General features: G+C 48.5%; 1 protein-coding gene across 1 annotated transcript in view; it reads right to left on the reverse strand.

Annotated features, from left to right (window-relative positions):
- The window catches only part of DNPEP (aspartyl aminopeptidase), a 26776-nt gene extending 19711 nt beyond the window's left edge, over positions 1-7065 (reverse strand). The window contains exon 1 of the mRNA XM_011964663.1: positions 6897-7065. Within this exon, the coding sequence (XP_011820053.1) occupies positions 6897-6956 (60 nt within the window). The 5' untranslated portion in view covers positions 6957-7065. The remainder of the gene's footprint in view (positions 1-6896) is intronic.
- Positions 7066-13580: the final 6515 nt, after the last annotated feature.

Raw genomic sequence — 13580 nt, forward strand, 5'->3', positions numbered from 1 at the left:
GTTCCAGTGATTCTCTTGCTTCAGCCTCCTGAGTAGCTGGGATTACAAGCACGCATCACCATGCCTGGCTAATTTTTTGTATTTTTAGTAGAGACAGGGTTTCACTGTGTTGGCCAGGCTGGTCTTGAACTGGCCGCGAACAATAGCTAATTGGTCTAATAATAGCATTAACAATAACTGATGAGCTGAAAACATTTCAAAAATATCTCATAATGTTTTAAGAAAGTTTACAAATATGTGTTGGGCTGTATTCAAAGCTGTCCTGGGCTGCATGCGGTCCATGGGCGGTGGGTTGGACAAGCTTGCCCTTTTTTTAAAAAAATTTTTTTATTTTTATTTTTTATTTTTTGAGAAAGAGTATCACTCTGTTGCCCAGGCTGGAGTGCAGTGGCATGATCTCAGCTTAGCGCAACCTCTGCCTCCTGGGTTCAAGCGATTCTCCTGCCTCAGCATCTCAAGTAGCTCACAAGCATGAGCCACCAAGCCAGGCTGATTTCTGTATTTTTAGTAGAGATGGGGTTTCACCATGTTAGACAGGCTGGTCTTGAACTCCTGACCTCAAGTGATCTATCTGCCTTGGCCTCCCAAAGTGCTGGGATTACAGGTGTGAGCCACTGTACCCAGCCAGACAGGCTTGCTTTAAACTCAATCACTAACTTAAGTGTGTTCTTTGTACTGCCCAGAGGTCCTGTTGCATCTCCTGGACCATTTGCTGCTTTGCTCTCCTGGAGGACGGTTTCATCCAGTGTCCTCCTCCATCCCCACCCTCAGCTGAGGACCATTGTTCCCATTTTACTGTGAAAATAGAAGCCTTCAAAAGAGAATTTCCGCAAGTTTTAAGCTGCCACGCCTAGGCTCCTACCAGGATCTGAGCTCCATATTCTGCTGTCCTCATTTCTGTGGGTGAACCATCTGTGCTCCTATCCAAGGCCACCCTCTCCACTTGTGCACAAGATTCCACCCGTCTTGCTTACGTAAGGGCACCATGTCAACAGTTCTTCCCTTTCTCCTGCATTATCAATCTCCACAGTTCTGGTGGGTCAAGCTGATTAACATATACATGTGCTATAATTTCTCCCATGAAAAAATAATCCTCTCTTAACCCCCAGGCTCCCTCCAGCAGTGGCCTCATTTTCCTTCTCCTCTTTATGTAAATCTCTTTTAAAAAGAGCTATCTAGACTGACTTTTTCCCAATTCCTCTTCTCTCTTTCTCTTGTAAACCCTCTAGAATGAGGTTTTACCACCATCATCCCACTACAACTTTTCTTGTCAAGGTCAAAAACAACCTCCACAATGCTGAACCCAATGGTCAATTTTCAGTCCTCATTGTCCTTGACCCATGGGTCCTATTTGACATAGCTGCTTGCTCTCCTGGGAGCACTCTCTTCACTTGGCCTCCTAGACACTTACTACCCTCACCACCACTCCTTTGGGTCTCTTCTGGCTCCTCCTCATCTTCCATCGCTAATGTTATTATTATTTTATTATTTTCATGTTTTTAAAACAGAGATGAGGTCTCACTATGTTGGCCAGGCTGGTCTCCAACTCCGACCTCAAGTGGTACTCTTACCTGGGGCTCCCAAATTGCTGGGATTACAGGCATGAGCCACCGTGCCTGGCCTCATCTCCCACCTTTAAATGGAAGGCCTCAGGGCTCAGTGCTTAGAATTCTCTCTACCCTCACTCCCTTGCTAATCTCCAATCTCATGACTTTAAATAGCATCTATACCCTGACAATTGTCAAATTTACATATCCCTAGCCCATATATCTCTTCTGAACTATATATATTCTCATATATCCAATTGTTTTTGCACAGTTTCCATGTGTGTGCCTAATAGGAATCTCCAGTGTAATATGTCTTAATCTGAACTCCTTGTTCCCCAAACCTATTCCATCCACATTCTTCCCATCTCAGTGTTGTGCTGAACCCCTGTCTACTCCAATAGGGAAGGCTCCAGGTTCAAGAGGCCAAAGAAGAGACCCAGAGCCAGCAAACAAGACAAGATTTTTTTTGGAGAGGGCGTCTCACTCTGTCGCCCAGGCTGAAGTGCAGTGGTGCGATCTTAGCTCACTCCAACCTCCACCTCCTGGGTTCAAGCGATTCTCCTGCCTCAGCCTCCTCAGGATTACAGACATGCACAACCACGCCCAGCTAATTTTTATATTTTTAGTAGAGACAGGGTTTCGCTATGTTGGCCAGGCTGGTCTCGAACTCCTGACCTCAAGCAATCTGCCCGCCTCGGCCTCTCAAAGTGCTGGGATCACAGGGGTGAGCCACTGGGCCTGGCTGACATGGGGTCTATTGAGGAGAACTTACATATAAGATGGTCCAGTGGTGGTGAGCTGGACAGTAGAACCGCTGTCACCTGCAGAAAGCATGCATTTTCACTCAACACCCGCTCCGTAACAACCTCCACCTGGCAACCTTCATTTAACCCAGAATAAAGGGCTTCGATCCCCTTGTTCCACAGGATGGGAAGGGGGCTTAGAGGTTCCTCATAGATGAGGATCTCTAGGCTGCCCACTCCAGGATTTCTCAGCTCAGAACTCCAAACACATATCAAGTATATCTGCCATTCAGGGTCATTCTCAGGGTGTGCTTCGGTTATTGCTGTCAGATGTGTCTGCCATACATTCAGTAAATGGCAACTCTGTCCTTCCAATTTCAGGTCATAACTCTTGGTGTTAGCCTTGGTGCATCTCTTTCTCTTGCACCCCATGTCAGATCCATCAGCAAACCCTGCCTCCCGAGCTCCTTCACAAAGCCTTCCCTAGCATCTCCAGAGGGAAGTGCTCGGGGAGGCCAGTCCTCCCCTCCTAGCGCCAGTGTCATCTCCTATCTTAGGATCCACAGGAAGAAGTCTCTGTCAACTGGAAGTAACCTGCTGGCCTGTGACGTGTAATCAATTTTACTTTGCTGCTGCAATCCTCGGTGCCTGGCAGGTAGTGGATATACAATAAACACTTACTGAATTAAAGAAATTTTGAAAAATAATTGTTCTTTGTGAAAAAGGACCCTCATGGGATAATACTCAGCAATAGAAAGGAACAAGTGGTTGCTAAATGCAATACCATGGCTGGATCTCAGGTGCCTTACGCTGAGTGAAAAAAATGACAAAATTATAGAGATGGAGAACAGATTAGTGGTTGCTCAGGGCTGGGGAGGATTCGGGCAGGGATGTGTGTGACTATGAAGGGGTAGCTCAGGAACATCTTAATGGTGATGGATAGTTATATGTCTTGATTATAGTGGTGGTTATGACTCTACCCGTGATAAAATTAGGGTTGCCAAATGAAATACAGAATGCCCAATTTATTTGAACTTAAGAAAAACAAGGGTCAGGCGTGGTGGCTTATGCCTGTAATCCCAGCACTTTGGGAGGCCAAGACAGGTTGATCACTTGAGGTCAGGAGTTCGAGACCAGCCTGACCAACATGGTAAAACCCCATCTCTACTAAAAACACAAAAATTAGCCGGGTATGGTAGTGGGCACCTATGATCCCAGCTACTTGGGAGGCTGAGGCAGGAGAATCACATGAACCTGGGAGGTGGAGGTTGAAATGAGCTGAGATCGCGCCACTACACTCTAGCTTGGGCAACAGAGCGAGACTCCATCTCAAAAAAAAAAAAAAAAAAAAAAGGAATAATCTTTTCAGTATAAGTATGTCCCAAATATTGCGTAGGATATGCTTATACTGAAAACAAAATTTAACTGAGTTTCCTGTATTTTCATTTGCTAAATCTGGCAAACCTGGAAAAAAATGGCATCGAACCCTATGCACACGCATTTTACCTATGTCACTTTCCTGAGTGTAATACTGTGCTGTGCTTATCTAAGATGTAACCATCTGGGCAAACTGAGTGGCGGGCACACAGACCTCTGTGTACAATTTCTGCAACCTCTTGGGAAGGTAAAATTATTTCCAAATAAAAAGGTTTTTAGAATGGCCCTCAAAGGAAAACCAACTGCTCCTGTTAGTGATGAAAACAAAGAGGTATAGGAAAGTGCTGGTTACTAACTCTGCATGCTTTATGGAATACTGTAAAACTGGCACTTCACAAAGGTCTTAAGATGTATCCCCCTTGAATGTCAATGCTCTTGTGTAGTTAGTGACAGTATAACAAAGCGGTTATGAGTGTGGGCTCGGGATCCACACACGTGGCTCACATCCTGGCTCCTGCATTTATTAGCTGTGGGTCGTGTTTGCCGTGTTGTGCCAGAGCCAGCCCCCCTCCCCTCCCACCCCCATCTCTTTCCTGTTGCACATTCAGAGACATCAGGCAGGAAGCTTGAGACAGGCCTGCAAGTATTTACACTACTGAGATTAGCAAACACTACAAATCAGGCCATTTTTTTTCTTCCAGAGAGCTAGTTGTTTTTTTCTTTTCTTTTCCTTTTTTGAGACAGAGTTTCGCTCTGTTGCTCAGGCTGGAGTACAGTGGCGTGATGTTGGCTCACTGCAACTTCTGCCTTCTGGGTTCAAGTGATTCTCGTGCCTCAGCCTTCCAAGTAGTCTCCACATGATTAAGAATGTGGGTGGAATAGGTTTGGGGAACAATGAGTTCAGATTAAGGCATTACACTGGAGATTCCTATTAGGCCCACACGGACACTGTGCAAAAACAATTGGATACGTGAGACTATATATAGTTTAGAAGGGATATCTGGGCTGGGGATATGTAAATTTGACAATTGTCAGGGTACAGATGCTATTTAAAGTCATGAGATTGGAGATTAGCAAGGGTTACAGGCATGTGCCACCATGCCTGGCTAATTTTTGTATTTTTAGTAGAGACAAGGTTTTGCCATGTTGGCCAGGCTGGTCTTAAACTCCTGACCTCAAGTGATTCCCCCGCCTTGGCCTCCCAAAGTACTGGGATTACAGGCGTGAGCCACTGTGGCTGGATACTTTTCTTTTTTTTAATTTTTAATTTTAGATGGAGTTTCACCATGTTGCCCACGCTGGTGGCAAACACCTGAACTCAAGCAGTCCTCCCATCTTGGCCGCCCAAAGTGTTAGGATTACAGTTGTGAGCCATCACACCTGGCCCAGAGAGCTAGCTGTTAAACATCTACCATCACACCACAGACTTGGAGCCTTAGCGTCCTCATCTGTAAATGAGAGGAAGATAGTCATAACCTCGTAATGTTATGAGGAGTAAATGGGATAATGCATGTAGGGTGCTCATCACTGAGTTCTTCAAATAGTTAAGTAGACAGTACTCGTGAGCCAGTATTATCTCTCATTTTAAACTGTGAGCAACTTAAGCACAGGTCTATGCACCACTTCTTGATATCTTTAGTGCCTGGCCTGACATGTGGTAGGATCTCAAAGAATGTTTACTAAATTGGTGACTAAATGGCAAATAATAGTAACTTGGGGCCGGGTGCAGTGGCTAATGCCTGTAATCCCAGCACTCTGGGAGGCCGAGGTGGGAGGATCACCTGAGGTCAGGGGTTCGAGGCCAGCCTGGCCAACATGGTGAAACCCTGTCTCTACTAAAAATACGAAAATGAGCTGGGTGTGGTGGTGCATGGCTGTAATCCTAGCTACTTGGGAGGATGAGGCAGGAGAATCGTTTGAACCCGGGAGGTGGAGGTTGCAGCGAGCCGAGATCGCACCACTGCACTCCAGCCTGGGCGACAGAGCAAGACTCCATCTCAAAAAAAAAAAAAGTAACTTGGGGTAATATGCCTCTAGAAAACGTGGTCTTTTTCAGAAGACTTTTAGGACACACTTCTTAATCTTTAAACATGAGGGTTTTCGGGCCCTGTAGCAGGATGCCAGGGGGCCTGGGGTGCACTCCTACCACCCGAGGGTAATGTCTGCCCTTGCAGGCCCGGCTCTGAGCCCCCAAGGAATACAGCTTCTGACGCACCCCCTCCAGGTGGCGGGCACAGGCCCTTGCCTTCCTCTGGGAGCCAAGATGGGGCATTTCTGGCTCTCAACCCGACTAGAGGTCATTCAATCCTCGCTGGATTTGTCCTGTTTATTTTAGTGAACAGGGCTGTTTACTTTCAGTTCGTGTTTCTAGGGATGCTTACTCATTTTGCTTCCCGTTTATTTACTCTTTGCAAGCACTTGAGTTTGAGTAAATATGTCTATAAAGTTCCAGGGACTGGGTGATTCTGTGTCTGCTATTTTAATGGCTTTTAAACAGTGTCTGCTCAGGTAGGCATTTTATAGATGGGTTGAAAAGATAGAAAATTCTGTTCTCAGTCGCCTCTGACTCCTTTCCAAACTGACAGCTGGCCACCAGCAGCTTATGAATCATGGCTTTTCATCAGTAATAAAAATATCAAAGGCCAACAACCATCTCAAACAGAAACCGACTCACCCTGGTCCAGCAGACATGGGGCTTGGAAACTGACAGGTGTTTAAACTCTAAGGCAGTGTTTAGGGTGCGAATCCCCTGAGTGCTTTTTAAAATGCAGATTCATGAGCCCCATACCTGAAGATCCTGATTTGGAAGATTTGGGCTGAGGCCCAGGGATCTCCACTTTTAACAGGTGCTGCAAGTAATTCTGCCATCTTTAGATCACCCTGAGAAACACTCATCTAAATTCTCAAAAAACACTTGTGCCGATGGCTGGGTTGCCCTTGAACTCAGTTGTTGGGCAATGTGGAGCCAATAGGGCACCAGACAGGGTTGTTTGGAAAGATTAAATCCTCCCAAGTTAGCCAAGATGATGATGAGTATTATTCTGTTACCCACTTGCTGGAGGTCTAGTTTGTTAGCAGATTGAGAGCAGGGGACCCTATCTCATTCATCTCTTTATCCCCATAATGCCTAAGCCGGTGCGTGGCTCACGGAAGGCCGGTGCCCAGGAACATGTGTCTGCACTGGCTGGGACACTCCTGCTGACCACAGAACTAGACAGGCCCCGGTTACCTTGTGGTAGCCACTGAGCCAGCTGTTGGGGACGAACATGGTGGAGAGGCTCCGAGCCATGGTGACCTATTCGCCTCCTCCCAAGGCCGGAGACTGGGTCTGAGTGGACAGGCCTGAACCGGGTGCCTTTGTTGCCAGATCATCCCCCTGCCTTGGGCCCCAACTTCCAGGGCTCTCCATCATCCCTAGAGCCCATTATGACATCATCAGTGCAATCTGAAGCAGTAACATCCTCAGGGAACCCCAAGCCTCAGGCTGACGTATATGGTGGCCAATGTCTAAATGTTGGCACCTGACCTGGGGGCGGGATGTCTTGTATTCTGGGAGGCTAAGGATAGAGACTTTCTTCTTTCCTTGAAGAACTCCTCCCTCATTCTCCATTTTGGCCCCTTTGTTTGCTTCCTGCCAGCCAATGCTCTAATTATTTCACTAATACGTGTTTACTTTTTTATTGTCTGTCTCTCCCATCAGAATGTGAGCTCCAGGAGGACACGGCCCTCCCTGTTTCCTTGTTCCCTGCTGTGTCCCAGTATCAAGCACAGTATCTGATGTAGTAAGTGCTCAATAAAGACTTTCTGGGGCATGAAGACATGAATGAGAGGCTTCACTGGCTCCGGTCATCCATTCATTTATTCATTCGAAATGCATGCCTTGTGCATCTGTTGTGGGCCAGGCTCTTGTCGACCTGAATAACTTCTATTTCTGCCCTGAGGAGCAGTCAACCTGGTGGCGGGCTGCTGGAGACACATCCTTTGTGTAATGCACTCTGACAGGGGCTATCTCTGAGCTCTAACAGAGATGGGGTTGCTTGCAGGAGCACGCTGTGGCAATGACAGGCTCTTAAACCAGAGAAATGGTATCTCGTCTAGCAGGATTTCCCGCGCCTGATTCAGGGAGCCCCATCTGCCCTGAGGCCTCTGCCTATGCTGACAACCACTGCTGCTTGTTTCTGCTAATATTGCAGCAGGGTGCTTCTATAGAAGCAATCTATAAAACACCATTTACAGCCATAACTGAACCACAAAAATCAATCCCCAACGCTCACTCCCATCAACAAACATGCTTTGAGGGCCTCCTGGGTGTGGCGCACAGTTTGATGGTGCCCTGGGAGACAGAGGGATGAGTACAATGAGGACTCTGCCCCTGGGGGAGGATGGATTTCGAATCTCCCAAGGGAGACAGGCCACATGGGAATGGGATAATTACTGGACTCAGCGAAAGTGTGGATGCCAAGTAGAGAATGAAGGCTCTAGAACTGCACTGGCTAGTACAGCAGCCACCAGCTACACAGGGCTATTGAGCCCTTGACATGTGGCTACACCTTCAAGTACCTCTCACACTGAGAAGTGCTATACCTGTAAAACAATGTACACATTGGATTATGTACAAAATGTATGAAATATCTCCATTTTAAGATATTGCTTACAGGTTAAAATGATAGTATTTTGGATACATTGTTAAATATACTATCATTGCTATATTAGTAACGTTAATTTCACCTGTTTTTATTACTTTTTTTTTGGATACAAAGTCTCGCTCTGTCACCCAGGCTGGAGTGCAGTGGCACCATCTTGGCTCACTGCAATCTTCCCCTCCTGGGTTCAAGCGATTCTCCTGCCTCAGCCTCCCAAGTAGCTGGGATTATAGGCGCCTGCCACCACTCCTGGCTAATTTTTGCATTTCTAGTAGAGATAAGGTTTCTTCATGTTGGCCAGGCTCGTCTCGAACTCCTGACCTCAAATGATCCACCAGCCTCGGCCTCCCAAAGTGCTGGGGTTATAGGCGTGAGCCACCATGCCCAGCCTGTTTTTGTTACATTTTAAAATTGCAGCCACTAGAACATTCAAAATGACATATGTGGCTTCCACTGTATTTCTGTGAGACAGCACTGGTCTAGGAGTAGAGGATCCAGCAGGGGACCAATAGCCTGTGTGACTGCAGCTGCAAGAATTCTGAGGAAATGGGACAATGCGGAGCCTGCAAGGGGAAACCGAAGATGGGTGTGGGGAGGACATTTGAAAAGTCTGATCATGAAGGGAAGGAGGGAGGTGGCAGTTCCGGGAGGCCACCAGGGTCCCAGGGACAATCAGTAATAGACACTCACCAGGTCTTCCTCTCCCTCCTGCCATCTTCCAGAAAGACAGACCCTGGGCACTTGCAGACATCCCCCCTGCCCCCCCGCACACCCCTGGCAATGCTCTAGAGTGAGGCTCCTTCATTTCAGTCCTTGGCAAGGGGGAGTGAGCCAGAGATGGCAATATGCTGCATGTGGCTGCTAAGTCACGGTAAGTAACAGCCTTGGCCAGGCCATCCATTGCGAGGTGGGTTAAAAACACACCTCTCCTCCCTGACTCCCGGCTCTGGGCCCTGGGTAAAGGGCAATGGTGGGGAAGGAGAGACCAGGGATACTGATATAGATGCAGCTGGGAGTTTGGTCAGTGTTTGAGATCAGGGAGGATTTCTCAGAGCAGCAGTGTGGCCCAGGAGGAGGAAGTCAGTTCCCTGACCTAGCCAGACAAAGCTCCCATTATGGATACGTTTCGTCGGGGGAAATCAGGCAGCCTGGATCTGATGTTCACTTCTCTGCCCGTGCCACCCCCCCCCCCGCCCGCCCCCTCAGCTACACAGAGAAGCTGTAAACACTCGAATACAAGGATTAACTCTGCATGTGGTGTCTGGGACATTATGAACAACTCTTGGTGGCCGTGTTTGTGTCTGTGTTAAATTGATCTTTTTAACTCCCAGCACCTAGGACGTGAGGCTGCCAAGCTTGGTATTCAATAAATATTGATGGATGAAGGAACAATGGAAGAAAGGAGTGCATGAGTAAACAAATGACAAATATGTCAAAGCATGGATGCAGATTCTTAGAATGGGCTAATGCTGTTTTCTGCTAGATTTTTGGATGTAGGCAAGTGAGTTCTCTCATAATACAGATCCACAGTGTCTGGGTCAGAGGAGAAGTGATGCTTGGCATGGCATTTCACCATCCTTCCTGCCTGCCTGCCTGGGGCCCTGGGCCTACAGGCTTTGAGGACAGGGTATGGCCAAGCTGCAGCCTTCCTGGGCTAAAGCTCTGCCTTTTAGTCTCTTATCCTACTTTTTAGAAGCCCTTTAAGGTCTTTGTAAAGTGAAATATAACGTGAAGAATTCCAGGAAAACTAGATAAGCCTGACTATGGGTGGGCGTGGCTGAATTATTTCCCGGGCTGGCTAAGGAAGGGCTCCCCTAAGTTCATCGGAAGCCTGCAGCTTCCCCTTATGGCCACTGGAGGGCACTTGGACCATGAAATACCAGATCGTCTCCGCGTCCCAGGTCTTTGGAGATGTGTGATTCAATTCAGCAAATGTTTCAAAATCAACACCATAATGATAGCGCTTTTGTGTTGAATATCCAATATGGCGCTAAACACTTTATATATATATGTGCGTGTATATATGAACTTGCTTAATATTCACTACAACTGTTGTGAGTTACTTAGGCTATTTAGGAAAAAAATCAAGGCTTAAAGAAGTCAAAGTACTTACCCAAGATTGCTTACCTAAATAAAATTTGGGAGTAAGGACTTGAACTCAAGCCCTTGGGCACTAACCATAAGTAATAAGTGCACACAAGGCTGAAATGAGGACTCTCTTATAAGCAGGAAGACGCACACACCACACAAATATTATTGTTCCTGAACAACTTACACATTCTGAAATTGGAAGATGACTTATAATTTGTACATTACATGGTAATGTTTCTTTTTTCCCTTGAAATGATGTTATTAAATAAATGAAGTGTCTCACAATTCATGGTGTCTTAACTTGGAGGAAATAAAGTCATAGTAATACGAAGCAGGGAAAGATAATTTTCATTTAACATTTAAATAGCACTTACTATGTCCCCAGAACTATTCAAAGCACTTTACATCAAGGAACTCAATGAATCCTCATAGGCACCCTCTGAGAAATGCGTTATCACCCTCATTTACAGAGGAGGAAATGGAGACACAAGGAGGAAGGCAACTTGCCCAAGGTCACACAGCGAGGAAGAGCTGGGATCAGGGTCTCTGGTAGTTTGGTTCCAGTCCGGGCTCCAAGCCACTCTGGGCTCTGAGAAGAACTTGGGAAATGAGGCTGGAGCTGGCCATGAGAGGGAGATGGTAAGCATTGCACCAGAAGAAATGCCCTGTGGATGTGAGGGTGTTCCAGGCAGAGGAAAAGCATGAACAGGCTGGGTGCAGTGACTCACGCCTGTGATCCTAGCACTTTGGGGGGCAGAGGCAGGCGGATCATCCGAGGTCAGGAGTTTGAGACCAGCCTGGCCATCATGGCAAAACTCTGTTTCTACAAAAATATAAAAATTAGCTGGGTGTGGGTGGCAGGTGCCTGTAATCCCTACTACCAGGGAGCCTGAGGCAGGAGAATCACTTGAACCTGGGAGACAGAGGTTGCAGTGAGCTGAGATTGCGCCCCTGCACTCCAACCTGGGCAACAGGACAAGACTCCATCTCGGGGGGAAAAAAAAGAAAGGAAAAAAAAGAAATGCCCTGTGAAGGTGAGGGTGTTGCAAGCAGAGGAAAAGCGCGAGCAACCAAAGCCGGGAAGCAGGAAAGCACCAGGTGAGGACTTGGGCTGGGCTTGGAGATGGGGGCAAGGGCCTCGGGCCTGGGCTACTTAGAGGCTGGGACAGCAGAACAGAGGCTTGCAGAGCCAGAGGCCCTGGGGCCTCCTAGGGGTGGGGAAAAAGAGAGGAGTAGAATGTTGGGGCAGGAAGGTAGGGGGTGCTTCAGTCCAGGGAAGAGCTGAGGCCACCCTGCCCCGGCCACTCTCCAGGGAAGGGCCATTTGGGAAGTGCAGTGTGTGCTCAGGAAATGGCCAGATTGGGTTACCGGGAAGATTAAAGGAGCTAAATCGGGCCTGGGCCTGGGAGAGGTGTCCAAGAAGGGAACTGCAGAGGACCAGCAGCTGAAAGGCCAGGAGAAGCAGCCTGGGACCTAGGGGTGGGGGCAGGGATCCTAGTCCAGGCTTGAAGCCCTCTCAACACCAAAAAGCTAGAATGTGGGGACACCAAATAAAGGCCTCCTCACTTAGACGGGGCTGGGGCTGGCGTGGAGTCCCAGAGGAGAAGAGGAGAGGTTGGGAGAAGTTGGAGCATAGATTCAGCCCCATTCTGAGCTGGTGCCTGGAGCTGCAAGCCCTGTTCTGGCTGGGGAGTAGGGGGGGCACTATTGCTTGTAGGGTGTTGGTGGGAGCTCACTGCACAGTACAGAGGATCTGCTGGAAACAGCCTGGAGCCCTCCAGCACCCTCTCAGTCCCAGCACCATCCTGCCCACTCCTCTCTGCCCGATCCCTCCCCCAGCCTGAGTGGCAGCACCGGCTGTGGCCCCTCCCAGCTCCAAGGGCAGGCGGTCAGTGGTCTATTCTGGTTCCCAGGGTGGCTGGGGCACCTGGGAGAGGGCAGAGGGAGCACCTGCCCCATCTCTTTGAGGCTAGATGAGGTGGGGGCATTAGGAGGGCCCTTTGGGGCGGTTGGGGCATACCGTTCTGACTGCTGTGGGTAGGGAGAAAGAAGGCCAGCACTCTGTTTTCAGCAAATTGTAACTCTGGGGATCTTTAATTGGGAAGGGAAGTGGATCTGGGACATTCCTGATGCACTCTGGGAGCATCTGGCACTCACGAGCTGGGGCAGTGGGAATCCCCAGGGGCTGGCAGTGGACCCCGGAATCTTTTCGGAAACTTGAGGCGGCAGATCAAGCCTGGACTTTGGTCTCAGTCCTCCTGGCAGCCTCTCTGGGACAGAGGTGTGGATGCTGCTACCCGAGGCTGCTCCCAGGCCGGTTGGGGGCAGTCTGGGGCCAAGGTGGACTGAGGGGAGCCTCTGTAGCCTGTGGGGAGCCCCGTGCCTGACTAGCCTGTGAGTGGCATAGGGCAGAGGGGCCCCCACTGGATTCTTTATCCCTCAGATGGGAAATTTCCAGTGTCCTCCCCACTCGCCTTTCCTGTGGGCTAAAGTTCAGATTCCTCTGTCAATGGGGCCTGACTCCCTGCCAACCTCCCCCTCCATGCCCAGACCCTCTCTGGAGGGCAAGGGTTTTGGAGAGAGGAGCAGAGCAGAATGTTAGGAGGGACTTGTCCAATACTGGACAAGGGACTTTTTCCTGGAGAGTCCCTGATGGGGCCTAGTTAAAAGGGGATGAACCTAGGGCTGTGTCTGCCAAATCAGTATGTGGTAAGGCCTTGGAGACCACACAGAGACATAAGCAGGACTTCTAGGAGACTGACTAGGGTTAACCCAGGCTTTGTTTTTTACTTGCTGTGCAACTTTAGGAAACTTACCTAACCTCTCTGAGGCTAGTATCCACAGCTCTAAAATGGGGATAAGAGTTACTTCAGCGTTGTGAGGATTAGAGAGACAGTGATTCTATATGGCAGCTATCCATAATACTGTGCCTGGTATACAGTAGATGCTCAGTGAGTGGTAGCTGTGTTATTGTCAGAGGCACCACAGCCCATAGGAAGAGCTAGGGCTTTGGAGTCAGGCAGTCCTGGGTCTGAATCTTGGCCTTGACCTGCTGACCTGAAGCAAGGACTTGAGCAAGTCCTTGGCCCCCACTGAACCAGTTTCCTTATTGGTCAAAAGGGGATACAAAAAACACTCGTGATGGCGGGCACTTACTGAGCACTCAAAGTGTGCTGGGC

This window comes from Mandrillus leucophaeus, unplaced genomic scaffold (assembly GCF_000951045.1).
Source record: "Mandrillus leucophaeus isolate KB7577 unplaced genomic scaffold, Mleu.le_1.0 Scaffold70, whole genome shotgun sequence".
NCBI lineage: Eukaryota > Metazoa > Chordata > Mammalia > Primates > Cercopithecidae > Mandrillus > Mandrillus leucophaeus.